The sequence below is a fragment of the Myotis yumanensis genome, unplaced genomic scaffold, assembly GCF_028538775.1.
Source record: "Myotis yumanensis isolate MYYU_CA2020_CCGP unplaced genomic scaffold, mMyoYum1.0.hap1 SCAF_2, whole genome shotgun sequence".
Classification (NCBI taxonomy): domain Eukaryota; kingdom Metazoa; phylum Chordata; class Mammalia; order Chiroptera; family Vespertilionidae; genus Myotis; species Myotis yumanensis.
The window spans coordinates 84,204,181-84,224,768 of NW_027223753.1; the positions used below are offsets into that span (position 1 = coordinate 84,204,181).

General features: G+C 39.4%; 1 protein-coding gene across 5 annotated transcripts in view; it reads right to left on the reverse strand.

Moving 5' to 3' along the window:
* Positions 1-457: 457 nt before the first annotated feature.
* The window catches only part of HIVEP1 (HIVEP zinc finger 1), a 171,440-nt gene continuing 151,309 nt past the window's right edge, over positions 458-20,588 (reverse strand). For all 5 annotated transcript variants that reach the window (XM_070405724.1, XM_070405728.1, XM_070405723.1 and 2 more), the window contains 2 exons: positions 3,919-4,427; positions 458-2,136 (listed from right to left, as the gene is read on the reverse strand). In XM_070405724.1, the coding sequence (XP_070261825.1) occupies positions 961-2,136; positions 3,919-4,427 (1,685 nt within the window). In that variant the 3' untranslated portion in view covers positions 458-960. The remainder of the gene's footprint in view (positions 2,137-3,918; positions 4,428-20,588) is intronic.

The window sequence follows — 20,588 nt, forward strand, 5'->3', positions numbered from 1 at the left end:
TAATTGTAGGTTCCCTGCCCAATTTTTCTGAATGAGTAAGGATAGGTAAGCCTCCCAAGACAGGAAGAAATCATGTCTAAAGATAGTCACTGAGTAATTTAAGTTTTGTAACTTATTTTACATTTACCAGAAATCATCAACATTGAGGGACTTTGCCCACTTCAGACTATATGCTATAAATACATAAGTGCTCTTGAATACCAAACCTTCTAGTAAGTGAATAGCTACAGAATTACTCATCAGAAATAAGAAAATAGGCCTCTCAGCTGCCTGGATTGCGGTGAGTTTCACATGGTGGTAATACCACTGACGTCCCTGTTTCTCAAATAGGGTGGAGGAAAGTGTGGAAAGAATGTAACCTAGGGCTATTTTCTGAATGCAGATGGCTGGTCACTCACCAGATGATGATAAAGAAAGAACAGCCAAAGCAATGTAAAGTCAGTAAACAATATTTTACTGAAACATTTCATAACACAGAAAATCTGTCTGAAGTGTAAAGTTACTGTCTTACATAAGAAGGACAGACCCATTTCAAAGACTAATATGAATACAATAAATATGGAGTTTACATACTAATTTTACAGACACTCTGCCCCACAGCCATAAAAATTTATACTTAACAGTGCAACATATAATTTAATCTGTTGATTTATTTGACAGGTTTTTCCTACTAAACACAAATAACTACCTGGTTTCATATATATAATATATTTTTATATATATATTCAACAATCTGTACAGTTTCTAAACATAAAACTCCTAAAAGGCACAATTGTCTATACAACATGTACAAAAATGGCTGGAGCTGACACAAAACAACAATTATTGGTCAAAGTTCATGATTGCACAAAGATTAGTTATAAGTTTATGTCAGAAAAATGTGCTTTAGGGAAAGGAGGGCTTTCAAAAAAAAACTTTAAGTGTTATATAAAAAAAACAAAAACCCCAAAGCAGCAGCCACTAGGTTGCTATCACAAGCCGGTCCTCGTCGTCGTCACTACTCACGTCGCTGAACTGGGCAGTGGCCTGCCTGCGGGGCAGGGCCGCGGGCCTGGGCACCGGCCTGTCTGGAGCGAGACTGTGCTGGCCTGACCGCTCCGGGAAACCTTCAGGATGTGCCTTCAGCAGAGGCTCTGCCGTGGCTGCTGGTTTGCCCTGAATGGGAGGGAGTTCACGCGTGGGCTTCACTTGACTGACCGAGGCTGCCTTCCCTGTGTCCATTTTACTAGCGCCATCAAGCCTTGTGCGGTCTCTTGCAGGGGCAGGTGGATCGAGCACTTTTTTTGCATTTTCCTGCTGGACTTGAGGTGACCCCTGAGGAGATGCGGTCCTGCTGCCCTGGTTCCCACTGGCTATAGAAGTTGGCTTGGGGTGCACCTCGCGTGCCCTGTTTTGGGAAGCTGGTGTTTCAGGGGCTCCCTGTGCATCCACGGTTACTTGACTAACAGAGGGAATTAAAGTAGGCAATGCTATGTTCAAGATCTGGAGGCCGGGGATGTGTGCCTGAGGGGTGGCACTGCCCTGGGATGAAGGGTTTGCGGTCAAAACCTGCAGTCCGACAGCATTGAGAGCCAGCCCTGGTGGGTGCGCCTGCGGGGCTATGTTGGCATTGGCGAGGCCTAAGATGTTGACGGTTTCCATGCTCAGTGACGGAAGTGACTGCAAGCCCGGGGTGCTGAGATTCTGAAGGCCTGGCACACGGATTTGGCCAATGGGAATACATGGCACGACACTGCTTAATTCAGCCACTCCAGCGGGATTTGTAGTGCCAGAAACTTCTGTGATCGGATCCCCAGGAGTGCCCACAGTTCTGCGAATTACATTGACAGCAGGAATTGTAAGTTGCATTGGCCCAGCTTGAATGGGTACAAAGGTAGAATACGTGAGGCCAGCAGGTACCACATGGATTCCCCCGACTGGAACCATATTATAAGGTGTCCTTGACTGTTGCTGGGAATGCAGAGGAAGGTGGCTAAACAAATGAGTCTGGGGAGAAGGCAGGCCCGGAGTCGGTGGGACAGTTATTTGCTGCTTCTGTTCTTGAGTGTCAGGCTGAGGTGAGGCCCCTGGAGGACTCCCCGCGGCCGTCTGGAGGCTGAGCTCTGCTGCAGGAGGAAGGCTCACAGAAGATGTATTCTAAAAGACAAGAGAGAAGAACTCTTCAGGGCAACGCTTTCTTAGGCACTCAGCTAAAATGCTATTCTTCCTAATGAGGTGAAGGAATGCACATTTGTATTTTATAAAATTATGAGTTTGCTAAAAATTCTATTTTGGTTAAAAACATAAATTTCCAATAGAGAAAAAAAAGATTGCCCTTTTAATCTCTTATTTTCTAGGACAAATAACAGCAGCACATTTTTGTAAAGTACTTTGCATTTTTCACATTTCCTTGGTATCGCCTCTTTTATACTGAAACTGATCCTGTGATGTGACCATAATTATATTCAGCTTTTGTTGTTTTTATTGCTGGCTCCACCAGCTCCACCCTATTTTAGAGATGAGGAGTCATTGAGAAATTGAGATATTAGTTGACAATAAGTATAAACTCAGGTAAGAATTAATTGGAGAATCATTCATTTATAAAATAAAGAGTTGCCATTGATAAAAAGTTCTATTGGTGGTTGATCCATTCACAAGTCTATGAAGTGTCTCCTGAAAAGCAGGTTTTCAGGCACTGGCAGGCTGTGAGGGACTCTGGGACAGAGAAGCTTAGAGCACCGGTAACCCATATGAAAGTATGAATGTTAGGAGGAGGAATCTTGCCTATCCTCTCATCCATCCAAGTTATCACTTAAATATCAGCTTTCTTTTTTTAAAAAAAATATATTTTATTGATTTTTTACAGAGAGGAAGGGAGAGGGATAGAGAGCCAGAAACATCAATGAGAGAGAAACATCGATCAGCTGCCTCCTGCACACCTACTGGGGATGTGCCCGCAACCAAGATACATGCCCTTGACCAGAATTGAACCTGGGACCCTTCAGTCCACAGGCCGACGCTCTATCCACTGAGTCAAACCGGTTAGGGCAATATCAGCTTTCTTGATATCTATACTACAGAGCTGCATTAACCTACATAATAATTTACTCTAAATATTTAATATTTAAATGTTAATATAATTTAATTTCAAATTTAGGGTAATCTACAGAAATGCATGCTTTCAGTCTTTTTCTCCAGTGTTACCTAGTAAACCACATGAAGAAATAAATCCTAGTGCAACTGTCAGTATACGCTAGAGGACAGAGACCTTTCGATGGCAGGAGAATGCCTTCCTCTAAGAATTAGATGTCCCACGCAGCCGCCAGGCTAAAAGCAAGGAACCATCACTGCGCCCAGAGTGACTTTCCTGAGGCCTGTGTCTGGCCCTGCGCTGGTTCTTGGGCAGGAAGCTTTCCCAAGCGACCACAGTAAGTTGATCATTCAAGCAAAATGAACTTCTTGATACGTTTGTTTGTGTCACATTAACTTTGTCATAGAAACTGGTAGCTGTTTTGCCAACAGGGACAAAGTATAAAACGTTTGGATAATCTAGTGCAAATCCATCAGATCGATGCCATTGGAAAAACAACTCAGAACAGCCACAGATAAATATGTCCAAGATTCACGTTCTCAACAGGCACATACACGTTTTTATTTCAAGATGTTAAAAAAAAGCAAATAAAAATAAATGAGTATATTTTAAAAGATCCACTTGGTTCTTTCACAGATTTATAATACACTATGTGAACTCTGACTAAAACACCTAACCAGAATCAGAAGGAAATAAATATCCTTTGCCCTTAAATAAAACAAATTAACAAAGAGGCTTAAACACACTGAGTTAGCCATAAGTGAGTAATTTGAGAACATTATTTTCTTAAGCTATTAGGCTCCCCATATTAAATGGGTTAAACAAAAGGAAAACAACAAACCATTTACCTGTATTAAAGCAATAGCCTTTCCGCCCACAGAGCTTCTCAGAATTTTGTCTGATTCCGGGTAGTCCACAGACATCTGATGACATGGAGACCTGGGTGCAGCTTCAGGTGACCCAGAAGAGTCTGCTGGAGTAGGTGTCCCATCCTCCTCGCTCGCATGCTGCCTGGTCCTCAGGGGGGACTCTGCCTGCCTGCTGTGGTCTGACTGCACTGTGCTAAGTACGGTCATCTTAGTGGGCAATGCTCTGGGCAGAATGTCCATTGGGTCCATGTGGACCCCAGAAAAGCAATCGGTGATCCTGATGTCCTCGTCAGCACCCATGGAGTCCTGAAGGCTACTTCTAGATGGAAGATGCTGCGGGCTGGCCGTGGCGGAGGGAGCTGCCGAAAGAACGGATTCTGCCTGGCTGTCTTCATCATCATCTTCATTTTCATTATCATCCTCATCTGGACCATCAGACTCCTCAAGATCGTACCCAGACCGCTCGTAACCGAATCTTTGCCTATCGTCTAATAAAAACAACCAAGAGGGTATGTTACAGAATGTTTTGCAACTGGACAAATGCAATCTTTTATTTTTTTTCATAAGCTTGGCAATACTGTGAGGAATATAAAAGACAAGGACTGTACCCACAAAAAGCCTGCAATTTAGTAGAGGAGAATGACATGGGGCAAAATGAATGAGTCAATCAGTGCAGCAGGAATCAGAGAAGTGAGGCACTAATAGACAGTGGCATGGCCAGGGCAGGCTTTGTTGCAGATGCAGAACATGAAATGAGCTTCGAAAAAGCAGACAGGCAGAGGGTCATATATAAAAAACATCACAATAAAGATCTCAAATATATTTATAAACCCCCCCCCCCCGAAAAGACTGAACTATATTAAAAAATTTAACAGATTTCAATACAATTTTTTTCCTGAGTTCTTTTTTTATATATAGTTCTTTGCATTTCTCTTTTATTGAACAAATTAAAAATAAACTAAACAAAAACAAAATGGCATTTCATATTTATAAGCAGAGTAATTTTCCTTAATACTTGAATAGTATTTTTGACATGTTTGTATGTTCTCTGATTAGTAATACTCTCTCATATTTAAGTCTCCTTTTACTTTCTTTTACTTAGGTGCTAAATTTTCCTATCATTTTTGTTCTATGATGATTCAACCCAACCCTCCCAGGAAGGGGAATCTTAACTAAAATTCATTCACAACAGCTTCTGAAGGTCATGTGAGACTGTGTCCGATGAGGAATTTTCAAGATGGTCCAACAAAGTCTCAACATTTTCATTAGCTCATAAACTTTATCTAGTCAACATCTTGCAAAGTTAGAGGCTCTTTCCCTTAGAAAATAAATTTTAAAAGTTAAATAGGAAAAGAATACAAAACACCTACAGGCATTTCTTCCTCATTGAGCTGAATTGAGAAGATACCAGACCATGTGCAGCTTAGCTGAGATACATTGTGCACTTACATGTACATTTTTAAAAAGAAGAAAATGTAAATAAAGAAATACGCAATCGGTATATCTTCTGGCTTCCCCAAATGGTCTGTATGTTAATTTATTTTACCATTTTTTTCTATATTACAAAGTTCTTTGAGAAAAGTTTCAAAGGCTCAGGACCAACATTTGCAGGTAATAATTTCTAAGGTGGAGCAGACTGCAGCTTTTATGTGTTTATCCCAAGCACGTGGTGTTTTATAATTAAAATGATCAAAGATAAAATATATGCATACAGGTTCCTTTAACATGTGATTTCATAAGCTTTTTGTTTTAAGGGTTCTACTATTTTGTTGTAAAGTAATAAATAAATAATACTAATTTATTGAGTCCTAGCAGGTGCCAATGCTGGAAATGGAATGGGTGATTTCTGGGTAAATGTCCTGATCTCTGCTTCAATAATACCTCCCCTATACTGTCTGATATTTGAAATTCTAAAATTAGAGTCATTCCCAATTTGTTTTAAATTTGCCACAGTAGTGCCAAATCAATATATTTTTAGAGAGGCCTTTTCTTTTAAAGGGGAAAGTAGAAAATAAAAACAGAAGAAGCTGGATGACTGGGAGGATAGGGAACCAAGAGGGGGCTGATTTCATTACAGACCAACCTGCTGCAAAGTCTAAGTAGGGAGTTACTTTACCTTAAAAACTATTACTTTTTTCTTTTTTAAAAAGTGGGCCTAACTTTAAATTTATGACTTTTCCAAAATTCATCATAAAGCTCAGGTCCCAGGTAATCAAATAGCTCAAACTCTAAGCAGAGACAGTGTCTGTAGGAAGACTGAAGACACAAGCTTCTTTCATCGGGGGTACACACAACAGGATACTGAGCAATGGAAGTCTGCTAAGTAGCTGAAAGATTGATCAGAGTCAAGTGTGGGCTGGCAGGATTGTGCACATACTCTGGGGCTACACTCTCTTGCAGCTCAATGCCATGAACCCCACCAAAGTGTTCACAGAAAAGAGCACCAAGTGTCCACTGTGGTCCAGAGCTAGGGGAAAAGGAGCAGCAGCCATACAGGAGGGCAAGGAATTCCATCTGAATCCATCTCCTCTCTCTCCACTAGAGGAGAAAAACCTTTCCCTGTATTGGTAAAGGAAATACGCATGGTTGCCCTCAGAAACTCACTGTTGTGAAGAAGGGAAATGAATAGGAGAGAAGATACAACTCTACTCCTTGAGGAGGAATAGATTACCAGCTGAAGGGGGGATAGGAAGGAGAACGAGAGGGCCACAGCCCAGAAATTTAAGAACACAGTACCTGTAGAAGACTGAGGCTAGATCAACACAGTGATGGCACACAATCTCCTCATCACCCCTTAATGCCAAGTTAAAGAGCTTTATGTGACTAGTGACCACAAAATACTGCTAGGAGAGAGGCAGCAGAACAACAATGTACAGAGCAACCATCTGTGAGGCACTATACAAAGAGAAGACCTAAAATTAAAATTGAATAGGCATTGGTCTTGTAGTCCATCTTCCAATACAAACACGAAGTATCTCTACAGGAATTTGATGCCTCTGGTGCACTAAGGGTAGCCACATCAAACAAGAAATCTTTCAAACCCAGTCCAACTAGAAAAATTCCCACACTAGGCCTAGCAGAAGGAGTGGAATGCCCATTACCAGGCAAAAATACTATTTACATTAGTCTGTACCACCTTGTACAAGATGTCAAACTTTCCACAAAAATTACTAGGCACACAAAAGGCAAGGAAAAAACATTACTTAAAAGAGGAAAAGCAGTCAGAACCAGTCAATATGACACAGATGCTAAAACTGACAGATAATTTAAAATAATTCTAGTTAATATGTTAAAAACTTTAATGGGAAAGGTGGACAACATACAATATCAAATGGGAACTTCAGATGAGAGATGGAAACTACAAAAAAGAATGAATGAAATGCTACATTTGAAAAACAAAGTAACAAAGAAGTCTCAAACCCAGAATTCTATCCCCATTGAAAATAATTTTCAAAGATGAAAGCAATTCAGATTTTCTTAGAAAAACAAAAGGAGGGGTTTCACTGCCAGTAGACCATAATCAATGTTAAAGAAATTTCTTTAGGCAGAAAGAATACGGTAGCAAATGGAAACTTGGATCTACACTAAAAAATAAAGAGCATCAAAAATAGAAAAAATTAAGGTAAAATAAATTTTTATAAATTTAAATTGTTCTTAATCTAACTGAATGTTTACAGCAAAGCAGTAACAATGTACTATATGTTTACAGCATTACGTGCAGATGTAGAAGACAAGACAACACTAGCACAAAAGATGGAAAGAATCTGTGAATATACTGTTATAAAGTCTTTATACTACATGTAAAACAATGTAATATCACTTAAAGGTAGACAACTAAAATTTTTAAAAGGTACAAATAACAAGTCAATAAAGAAGATAAAATAGAATTATAAAAATGCTCAATTAAGGTATAAAAAGAAAACAAATAAAAAATAGCTGGCAAGATGGCAAGTTCTAATCCAACTGTATGAACATTAAAAGGAATGGTCTAACACATGAATTAAAACAGAGAGCTTACCAGACTGATAAAAAAGTTAAGTTCCAGATATATACTATGTACAAAAACTCCATTTTAAATATCTAAACTAATAAAAAGGGTAATATGCTAATTAGGGCAGATGTCTTCCAGACGTCCATTCTGACAAAGCCACAGTGACTGTGAGGCCCGGGGCTCATGGCAGCTGTGGGCTCAGACCAGCTGGGAGGTCTGGGGCTCACAGCAGCCATGGGCTCAGGCAGCTGCAAGGTCTGGAGGCTGCGAGGCCTGGGGCTTAGGCCTCACAGCTGTTGTGGCCGGCAATGGCAGCAGCAGTGGGGTGATGGGGGCGATGCTTCCCATGATGAGCCCAGTGGCCTCCCACAGAGGGAGCGGGCCTAAGCTGTCAGTAGGACATCCCCTGAGGGCTCCCAGAGTGTGAGAGGGGGCAGGCCGGGTTGAGGGACCACCCCCCTCCCGTGCACGAATTTTTGAGCACCTGGCCTCTAGTACATATATAAATAGATTAAAAGTAAAGTTTGGAAAAAGATACACTTTAAATCAGCAGTTGCCAACCTTTCAGACATCACGGACCACCGGTTGGTGAAGATCATTAACTAAATTGGGAGACAACGAAACAATCCCCAGAGGAAAGAAAAGAGGGATTTCCAAGAAAGGAAATAAGTGAAACCGAGGCATGCAATGTGTCAGAAAAAGAATTCAGAGTAACAGTCATACAGTTCATAAACGGGATGAGAAAATCACCAATCTATGCAAAAATCAGGAAGATATCAAAAGTGATATAGCTACAATAAAAAATGCGATGGAAGGTTTAAACAGTAGACTAGAAGAAGCGGAGGACTGAATTAGTGAGTTAGAAGATAAGGTAGAGGGACAAGCCCCATCTGAACAACAAACGGAAAGAAAAATTACAAGCAGGAGGAGACCCTATGGGAACTTTGGGACAACATGAAATGAAGTAACATGTATAATAAGGGTGCCAGAGGACAAGGAGAGCAGCAAGGATTAGAGAACCTATTTGAAGAAATAAAGACAGAAAACTTCCCTGATATGGGGAAGAAAAAGTCACACAAGTACAGAGAGTCCCAAGAAAGATGAACCCAAAAAGAACCACACCAAGACATGTCGTGATTACAATAGGAAATGCTAACGACAAAGAGAGAATCTTAAAGGCTGCAAGGGAGAGACAGAGAGTTACCTACAAAGGATCTCCCATCAGATTATCAAATGATTTCTCAACAGAAACAAATCAGGCTAGAAGGGAATGGAATGAAGTATACAAAGTGATGCAAAGCAAAGGACCGAGTCCAATAATACTCTATCCAGAAAGACTATCAATCAAAATTGAAGGGGAAATCAGGTGCTTTGCAGACAAAAAAAGGCTAAAAGAGTTTATCACTACCAAGCCAGCAATGCAAGAAATGCTAAAGTGAATGTTGTAAAAAGAAGAAATAGAAAGGGAAGAAGGAACACGGGCATAAAAAAAAGAAATGGCTATAAACAAGTACCTATCAATAATAACATTAAATGTAAATGGATTAAATGCTCCAATCAAAAGACATCGAGTGGCTGAATGGATAAGAAAACATGACCAATATATATGCTGTCTACAAGAGACCCACCTCAGAACAAGGGACTCACACAGACTGAAAATGAAGGAATGGAAAAATATCTTTCAGGTATCTGACAAAATAGAAGTGAAGACCACAACAAGAGACAAGGAAGGCCACTTCACAATTCTAAAGGGGTCGATACAACAAGAGGATATAACTCTGGTAAACATATATGCACCCAATCCAGCAGCACCCAAATACATAAAAAACTTCAGGAAGATATCAGGGGAGAGACTGATATAGTAGGAGACTTTATACCCCATTGACATCACTAGATAAATCCTCTAGACAAAAAAAATCAGCGAAGAAACAGCAATCCTAAATGACTCACTAGATCACATGGACTTAATTGACCTCTTCAGAACATTCCACACCAAAGCTACAAAATATACATTCTTCTCAAGAGCACATGGGACATGTTCAAAGATAGACCCCATAAGAGTGCACAGGCAAAGTCTCTCCGAATTCACGAAGATTGAAATCACATCAAGCATCTTCTCAGATCACAATGGCATAATATTAGAAATAACTACAATAAAAACAATCACAAAAATTCAATCACTTGGAGGCTGAATAGCATGCTATTAAACAATGAGTGGGTTACCAAAGGGATCAAAGAAGAAAAAAAAACAAACATCCTGGAAACAAATGACAATGAAACACAACAATCCAAAATCTATGGGACACAGTGAAAGCAGTCCTGAGAGGGAAGTTCACAGCATTACAGGCCTACCTCAAAAAACAAGAAAAACTGGTAATAAACCATCTAACTATGGAACTTAAAGAATTAGAAAGAGAGCAACAAGAAAATCCAAGAGTGAGCAGAAGAAAGGAAATAATAATAATCAGAGTGGAAATAAATGACATAGATACAAAAAAAAAAAAAATACAAAAGATCAATGAAACCAAGAGCTAGTTCTTTGAAAGGATAAACAAGATTGATGAACCTCTAGCCAGGCTCACCAAGACGCAAACAGAGAGGACCCAATTAAACAAAATCAGAAACAAAAGAGGCAAAATAACAACAGACCCCACAGAAATATGAAGAATCTTTAAAAAAATACTATGAGCAACTCTATTCCAACAAACTGGTCAACCTAGAAGAAATGGACATGTTCCTAGAAAAATACGACCTTCCAAAACTCAACCAGGAAGAATAAAAGATCTGAATAGGCCAATATCTATGGAGGAAATTGAAGCAGTAATAAAAAAACTTCCAACAAACAAAATCCCTGGACCAGACGGCTTCACAGTGGAGTTTTATCAAACATTCAAAGAAGAAATAAAACCTATCTTCCTCAGACTACTCTGAAAAATTCAAGAGGAAGGCATAGTTCCAAGCTCTTTCTATGAAGCCAGCATTACCTAATCCTAAAACCAGATAAAAACAATACAAAGAAAGAGAATTATAGGCCAATATCCCTCATGAACATAGATGCCAAAATTCTCAACAAAATTCTAGCAAATTGAATCCAGCATTACATTAGAACGATCATACACCATAACCAAATGGGATTTATTCCAGGGATGCAAGGATGGTACAATATCCACAAATCAATAAACGTGATACACCACATAAACAAATTGAGAGATAAAAATCATACAATAATATCAATTGATGCAGAAAAAGCATCTGACAATATCCAACATCCTTTCTTGATAAAAACTCTCAGCAAGGTGGGAATAGAAGGATCATACCTCAACATAATAAAAGCCTTATATGACAAACCTACAGCCAACATCATACTCAATGGGCAAAAACTAAAACCATTTCCCCTAAGACCGTGGTCGGCAAACTGCAGCTCGCGAGCCACATGTGGCTCTTTGGCCCCTTGAGTGTGGCTCTTCCACAAAATACCACGTGCGGGCGTGCATGTACAGTGCGATTGAAACTTCGTGGCCCATGCGCAGAAGTCGGTATTTTGTGGAAGAGCCGGTATTTTGTGGAAGAGCCACACTCAAGGGGCCAAAGAGCTGCACATGGCTCGTGAGCCGCGGTTTGCCAAGCCGCAGTTTGCCGACCACTGCCCTAAGAACAGGAACAAGACAGGGATGCCCACTCTCACCACTCCTGTTTGACATAGTACTGGAAGTACGAGCCATGGTGATAAGACAAGAAGAAGAAATAAAAGGCATCCAAATTGGAAAGGAAGAAGTAAAATTGTCCTTATTCGCAGATGACATGATATTGTACATAGAAAACCCTAAAGACTCCATCAAAAAACTACTAGGCTTAATAAATGAATTCGGCAATGTAGCAGGATACAAAATTAATACCCAGAAGTCTATGGCTTTTGTATACATCAATAATGAACTCACAGAAAGAGAAACTAAAAAAGCAATCACATTTACCATTGCAACAAAAAAATTAAGATACCTAGGAATAAAGGAGGTAAAGGACCTGTACTCAGAAAATTACAGGACATTGAAAAGAGAGATAGAGGAAGACATAAACAAATTGAAGAATATACCATGTTCATGGATTGGTAGAATCAACATCATCAAAATGTCCATACTACCCAAAGCAATCTATAAATTCAATTCAATCCCCATTAAAATGCCAACGGCATACTTCAAAGACCTAGAACAATCTCTCCAAAAATTAATCTGGAATATAAGAAGACCACGAATAGCTGCAGCAATCTTGATAAAGAAGAATAAAGTTGGAGGGATCACAATATCAGATATCAAGCTATACTACAAAGGCACTGTTCTCAAAATTGCCTGGTACTGGCACAAGAACAGACATATAGACCAGTGGAACAGAACAGATCACCCAGAAATTGACACAAGCCATTGAGCTCAATTAATATTTGACAAAGGAGGCAAGAACATACAATGGAGTCAAGACAGTCTCTTCAATAAATGGTGGTGGGAAAATTGGACAGATTCATGCAAAAAAATGAAACTAGACCACCAACTTACACCATACACAAAAATAAACTCAAAATGGATAAAGGACTTAAACGTAAGATGGGAAACTATAAAAATCTTGGAAGAATCCACAGGCAGCAAAATCTCAGACATATGCCAAAGCAGTATATTCACCAATACAGCTCCTAGGGCAATGGAAACTAAGGAGAAAATAAACAAATGGGACTACATCAAAATAAAAAGCTTCTGCACAGTATAAGAAACCATCAACAAAGCAACAAGAAAGCCCACTGCAGGGGACGTATTTGCCAATGTTATCTCCGATAAGGCTTTAATCTCCAACATTTACAGGGAAACACATACAACTTAACAAAAGGAAGATAAACAATCCAATCAAAAAATGGGCAAAGGACCTAAATAGATACTTTTCAAAAGAGGACATACAGAAAGCCAAGAGACATATGAAAACATGCTCAAAGTCACTAATCATCTGAGAGATGCAAATCAAAACAACAATGCGGTACCATCTCACACCTGTCAGAATGGCTATCATCAACAAATCAACAAATGACAAGTGCTGGTGAGGATGTGGAGAAAAAGGAACCCTTGTGCACTGCTGGTGGGAATGCAGACTGGTGCAGTCATTATGGAAAACACTAAGGCGTTTCCTTAAAAAATTAAAAATGGAACTCCCATTTGACCCAGTAATACCACTTCAAGAAAACAGAAACACCAATCAGAAAGGATATATGCACTCCTATGTTCATAGCAGCACAATTCACCATAGCTAAGATTTGGAAACAGCCTAAGTATCCATCAGCAGATGAGTGGATTAAAAAACTGTGGTACAGCTACACAATGGAATACTATGCTGCTGTAAAAAAGAAGGAATTCTTACCACTTGCAACAGCATGAATAGACTGGAGAGCATTATGCTAAGCGAAATAAGGCAGTCAGAGAAAGATAAATATCACATGATCTCACTCATTTGTGGAATATAAAGAACATCATAAACTGATGAACAAAAATAGATACAGAGATAAAGAAGCATCGAACAGACTGTCAAATTTCAGCGGGAAGGCAGGGGAGTGTTGGGGAGGGGTAAGAAATCAACCAAAGGACTTGTATGCATGCATATACGCCTAACCAATGAACACAGATACTGGGGTGGTGAGGGCATGTGCTGGGGGGTTGGGGGAGGAGGGGCCGGGGAAGGTCAATGGGTAAAAAAGAGACATATGTACTACTATTTGTAATACTTTAAACAATAAAAAAATAAAAAGTAAATAAATAAATAAAAGTATAGTCAATAAGCTAGCTTATAAATATGCATGAGTTAGGTACAGACATTAAAAGCTTCATATAACCATTTGATTATGAATAGCAGAATATATGAAATGCAGCCTCTGGATGCGTGTGGCTCTCTGACTGTTCTTGTAGATAGTTTTACTGGAACAGCCAGGCTCCTTAGTCTATGGCAGGTTTTGCACCACAACCACAGAGTTTTATGGTTACAACAGAGATTGTATGGCCCCAAAAGCCTAAACTAAAATAGTTGCAATTAGGTCCTCTACAGTGAAATTCTGCCAACATCTATACTCTATTTCATGATTAAACCTTACAACCACCCTGTGACGGAGCTGAAATCAAACTTACACAAGGAAGCGAAGGAATTTATATAGGACTAGAAGACATGGAAGCCAGAATTTAAAACCAGGTTTTTATACATTTATGAATCCCATCATTAATCCAAATAGATATGCTGACTTCAGCATTATATTACAACTGTTCTTTCTTGGCTTATACAACAGACTGTAAAACTGCAAGAGGATAAGCTGGTTTAGCCCATGCATCCCCCAGGCACTCGGGGACAGAAGGAACCCACATACTTGCTTAACACATTCATAAACACATGGCCCTTTAAAGTTCTATTTAATTTACAGCCTCCAAATACATTCCCCCTCATTATCAATAAATTCTTCCAAAATGCAGTACAATTTTACAGAAGTTTAATTCCTTTATTTTTTGTGTGAATTCATGAGGAAAAAGACGTATGCAATGCAGCAATACTGTTTAAAAAGCAAATGTTTTGATAAATTTATGTCAAACATCTTCCTACGGATGTATTTCAAAAGTATCTTTTGAAGGTCAGTTGGATGAACTGCACCTTGCCCTCCCAGCACTGCCGGACAGTGACACCTGCTGGAAGAGTCTGATCCAGAGGCAGCACAGGAAGCCTTTCAGGACAGGCTGCACAGGGTCCTCAACACCGCCCCCAGCCCCAGCCCCAGCCCCTATTCCAGCCCCCTGCCCCCAGCCCCAGCCTTAGCCCCAGCCCCTATTCCAGCCCCCTGCCCCCAGCCCCAGCTTTAGCCCCAGCCCCTATTCCAGTTCCCTGCCCCCAGCCCCAGCCTTAGCCCCAGCCCCTATTCCAGCCCCCAGCCCCAGCCACAGCCCCTCCCTCTAGCCCCAGCCCCAGCCCCGGCATTCTTTGTTGTAGTTTGCTTGTTTTTGTTTTTCTCATCTGTCTAGAAATATTACTTTGAAATCCAGACAAAACAAAAGCAACCTGAGGAAAACAACTTTTTAAAACCATGTAACTGCTACAGTAGTGCTTTTTTTGTTTTTGTTTTTAAAGATGAAAACATCATTAAGAACAATGGGCCAGAGTTTAATATTTTTCACTTTAGGAAGTAAACCATGAGACTATCACATATGTGTCACTCATTAATGATATAATACTTTATTTTAACTATAACTCCTAAGCCCTATCTATTCTTTTTTCATATTATGCCTGAAAATTTTTCTTAAAAAGGAATAATAGTTTTCCATAAAAACCCATTCTACATAAAAATACACTCTACAGCTTTTATTTAGATGTTTTATAAACATCACTTAGATTATTTTTAAGGGCCAGTGTGATGAAGGCTTTAAATCCTGTGATCTAAGATCATCATTTTACACACGTTATCAAGAATGATGTTTCTAGTTATTCTGCCGTATTGAATGGCTTCCTCAATTTGACAGTTGAAGGCACATTATTAACATTCCTCATATTGAAGTCAGCATTCTGTTGACAAAAACATTCTCTGGATCAAGGCATGAAAAGTAAATAGCTGGCAGTATGATTTTTGACACAAAAAGTGAAAAGGAAAAAGTTTTCCTAATTTCCCCAAGAACACAGGAAAAAATTCCCCAGGCTATATAATTTTTCATGGCAAGAATAAAGGGCATGTGCAGCTGGGCTGGAAGGATTTCATAAGCACATACTATAATTACAGCTTGAGTTGCCAATTTTAAACTAAATGGAAACTTCTTTTAAATGCCAAAATGTACAGACTTTAATGTCTGGCTTAGAAAAATTTCTAATTCCTGCCACTAAATTCAAAATAAACATTTCCTAATATCTCTAAATTTAATCCATTTAAAAATTAGAACAGGAACTCATCTGCTAAAGGAAAAAGTAGATAGCCATACAGCCCGCTGTTGCCAAGGGTAATGAAGCAGTAAAAAGACCAAGGGTCTTCTGAGTCTTCTGGCCCTTCATCACACCACCTGCACATTGACCTCTAGTAAGCACTCTTTATCACCAGGGAACTTGCATATTATGCTGATGAATGACATCCTGGGTATTGTGTGGTTGGTACAGTGGAGAATGAGTTTAGGATCCTTAAAAAAGGGAAAGACTGAAGACAATGCCAGGAAAAGAAGTATTAAAGTTAAACAGAAATAAATCTGGAGTAAACCTTTGGTGAAAATAAAACAAGGCAGATATAAAGTCATAACTAAATACAAACGCAGAATAAAAAGACTTAAGACTTTGCTCACAAAGTCATAAGCTGACCAAGACGTTACCAAATGGTAATGATGTTTACAAAATAAACATTATGATGGGATCCTGTGTAGCAATACTCTCTGGCCTTTGGTGAGCATTTAATGAATTTTGTTGAATGACTGAAAGCTCACAGATGAAATTTCTTGGTGATGATTATGTGTGTGCTACAAAAAAATATCACTTAAATGACCAAGCCCCCAAATTTATCCTAAAGCCTAAAAACACTATCCTTTAGGTTTCTGGGTGCTGTTCTGCGAAGTCTGGAAGGACTAGATTAAGAATCCTGTCTCCCAGATAACACCATACTGGAGGTGTTTTTTTGATTTCTTTGAAAAGATTTACCCCATTCCCCAGATGTCTGAGATAATCAAAATTTAAATACATGTAGCAAGTTCTTGTAGATCTGTTAGTTGACTGGATGTGTGACTGTCACACAAATGTGTCAAATCCACCAGTTCTTCAGAAGGCGCTGCAGGACTCCACTGCTGCTGAAACTACCACCTCATTTTAAATGTGGAATGTGAAGTGTGGCTAGCAAAGCTACCTAGGAATTTTTTTAAAATATATTTTATTGATTTTTTTTTTTTTTTTCTACAGAGAGGAAGAGAGAGGGATAGAGTTAGAAACATCGATGAGAGAGAAACATCGATCAGCCGCCTCCTGCGCACACCCCACTGGGGATGTGCCCGCAATCAAGGTACATGCCCTTGACCGGAATCGAACCCAGGACCCTTCAGTCCATAGGCCGAGGCTCTATCCACTGAGCCAAACCGGTCAGGGCTACCTAGGAATTTTATTCAGTGTCCAGTGAAGACAATATCACAAGGTTTCATGTAATTCAAGACTTGATGTTTTACAGTACTGGTTTCCCAAAAGACACGTGGCTCCTGAATTTGGCTACTTATTTTTCTTTAATGATTTTGTATTATTTAATTGGCATCTGTAATCTACTGGCATAATTAAAGGAGGAATTTCAACTGTCTAAAAATAACTGGGTGATAAAAGATATTCTGTCCATAGTTTTTCTTAATTATTTTAGACTCTCACTTCTCAGGTGGCTAGACCACGTCCCTTGTGAAATTAAGTGCAGTTGTGGAGGCATAACAAAGGCAACCAAAAAGCTGCTAAACATTACCTTTTGGGATGCAGGTTGGAAAGTAAACTGTAATAACTGCTGCGGCCCCTTAGCATGTCCCTGAATTTTGACTGTAAACATGCACCAAATGGAATCTTAGTGTGATTTCCAGGAGTGTACTATGAGGAGGGCTGAAGGTCAGGTTTGTGTAATCTAACACAAAATATGAAAAATGATATCATGACTCCAGGTTGCCACAAAAGCATTTGAGAAAACTGTTCACCATAACAGCAAGTTATGTGTCAAAAGATTCTACATTGCCCAATGCAATTTTATCACTTATTTTCGCTTACTGGGCTAAGAAAATGGAGAATATGTTGTCAGGGAGGAACTTCAGTATGGAAGAGAATCCCATGTTGCAGCTGAAGTCTCAGAGGAGACGCTGCCATGCGCCTGACTGTGGGTGATGAGTGTGCCTGGTGAGCAGGGAGGCAGAAACTCCCATGGGCAAGGAGCACGCAGGGAGGAGAACCAGCGTACAAGGTCACCTGAAAATGACCAGTCTCCGAACTCCAGAGCTTTGTCCTCCTAGCAGACACATATTTCAAAACTTAAAATTATAAACTTAAAACTATAAACTTAAAACTATAAACTTAAAAATATTTTCTCCCTTCTAATTTTTTAAAAGCCAGCTACTTCATCCACTACTATAGCTACTTATAAAAAAATGTGTATTTTTTCTTGGAAAATGAAATTGATAATAAAATTGAACACTTCATAACATGCTGCTAATCCTTTAATGTCTTTATGGAGTTGATAAGGGCAATGTTTTAAGACATATGGAAATACTGAAGTAGAAACAAATCAAGTCCTTATCTTTCATGATAGTCAATGAAAAGTCTATATACCACAGTGATGCCGGGCCGGAACAGAAATTAATTCCAGGGGGAATAATGCTCCCTAATTGAATAAATGAAGAGTGAGGATTCTGAATTAGTCATCATACATTTATACTCATATATACAAACTAATGTCACAAGGGAAAAGACACATCAGACTTTCCACCCAAATTTGTAAACTCCATTTAGGGGAGAGTGAGGAATGGACTTTGTTTATAAAAACACCCTTCCAGACAAAGATTTTTTTCTCTACGGTATTATTTATTTTTGTTGGTGGTGAATATAACTTAATGAAATCATGCTTCTTTTAGTCATTATTGTCTAAATTCCCACCACAAAATAAAACAGAAGTGGGAGGGAAAAAATGTAAAAATCATAGCAATGAAAATTCCAGGGTCACAGAGTATCATTTATTTCTTTGTTTCAAAAAACATTTGAGAAAATAATCTGGGTTAAAAATCAGAAACATATGGGCCTAAAAGGAAATGGCTTTAAATAATATACACGAAAAACTCAGGCTTTCTTAAAAAAAAAAAAAAGGAACACTATATATCACTGAATGTTTACAAGAATACAAATACTAGAAAAATCATACCTAAGAGGATAATGGTTTTCAAGTGTCCAAACATCAAGAAATTGATATAAACTGCCGCAGCAGAGACTGGTTATATCTAGGGAGATGTGAGTATAGTTGAAACCTAGAATGATTGCTTCCCATGCATAGGATGACCTATTCACCAACCACTGTCTCAGGGTGTGCCCTGTCCAACTTTCTCATCCTGTGCCATTTACACTTTTAATGTCCTATTCTTGTTCAACCTCTGGACATTTGCTCAAACAAGTCCAGAATGCCTGCCTTCCTTTATCCTACCCCCTCATTGATACCTTTTGAAATAAAACAATGTCTGAATAAATAACTTCCTTCCCTTTCCTCTGGGACACACTTAGTCACCCTTCTGCAACCAACTAGGCTGTCACGGCTCCCTCTCTGATCCCAGGCTTGGGAGGTGAACCCTGCCAAGTCAGAGCAAGCTCCAACCTCACCGCCAGGGCGAGGAGCTCTTGGGGTATGGCCACACCTATTAAGCAGTGCTGGGGTGCTAAATAGATAAAGGAAGGAATCTGAAAGGGAATGAACTTTTCTTCTCTGGAACTACTGAAAAAAAAAAAGAGGAACAAATTTTATCAATCTGGAGAGATCATTACTGAGGATGCAAAAACGGAATAGTCAGATAACTTAAATTATCTTTTAGTCTTCTAAGCCAATGACCGAAAATAAGAAATTACCAAACAACTGCCTGCACAACTTTAACAATACCTATATTGACTTTGGCCCTATCACGTAAACACTATTTGTAAGTGAAGGCATTAAATATTGTATTATAGCTACCATTTGATTTTAGTAAAGGAAGTTAATGGATAACTAATATATCACATTCTAAAAGTAATCTTGAATTATTTCCTGACAGACTGTAGGTCATTTGTTCCCAGTCATCCATTTAATCAATAACTATTTACTGTTCTCACTACTTGCTAGGCACAATCCTAAGGTGCTGGAGACAGAGCAGTAAACACAATGACATCCCTGTCCTCCCCTCTGGTAGCACTCAGTGCTCTAAGAAAAAATAAAGCAGGACAGGGAGCATAAGTAATGCTGGCTGTAAGAGACTGAGGTGCTTTTTTTTTAAAATTGGTTCAGGAAGGCCTCGCTGGTAGGAGACATCTGAAGGAGATAATGGGTACGTCTTGCAATATCCAGTAGAGGACATTCCAAAGACAGGCAACAAGTACAAAAGGGAGACAGGGGCCTGCTGGGTGTGTTCAGTAAAGAACAAGATCAGTGTGGTTGCAGTTCGGTGAGCAAGGGAGGCAGGAGTGAGAGAAGAGTTCCAGAGATGGTAGTGAGGAAGGGTGAGTGGGTGAGAGCTCAGAGGGTACAGTAGATCACTGCTCTGATGGAGACCGGGAACTGCTGGAGGGTTTTAAGCAAAGTAATGAGGTAGTTTTTTACAAATCACTTTGGTTGCTGTATTGAAAACAATCTGTAAAGGGGCAAAGGTTGAACCACAGGGGCTACTATGAGTAATTTAGTAGAGGTGATAGTAGTTTTGACCAGGGTTGAGTGGCAAAGGTAGTTAAAAGTGGTTGAATTCTGAATACATTTTGAAGGAAGAGCAGAAAGGTAACCTGGTGGATTAGAAGCAAAATGAGGGCATCAAGATTTTTGGTCTAGCAACTGGAAGGATGGGAGAGGTCTGTAGGGAAAGCATGCTTCTTAGAGGTAAGAGGAAATCAGAAGTGGTCATGTCAAACTTGAAATGCCTATTAGACTTTCAAGTGGAGATGATGTGTAAGC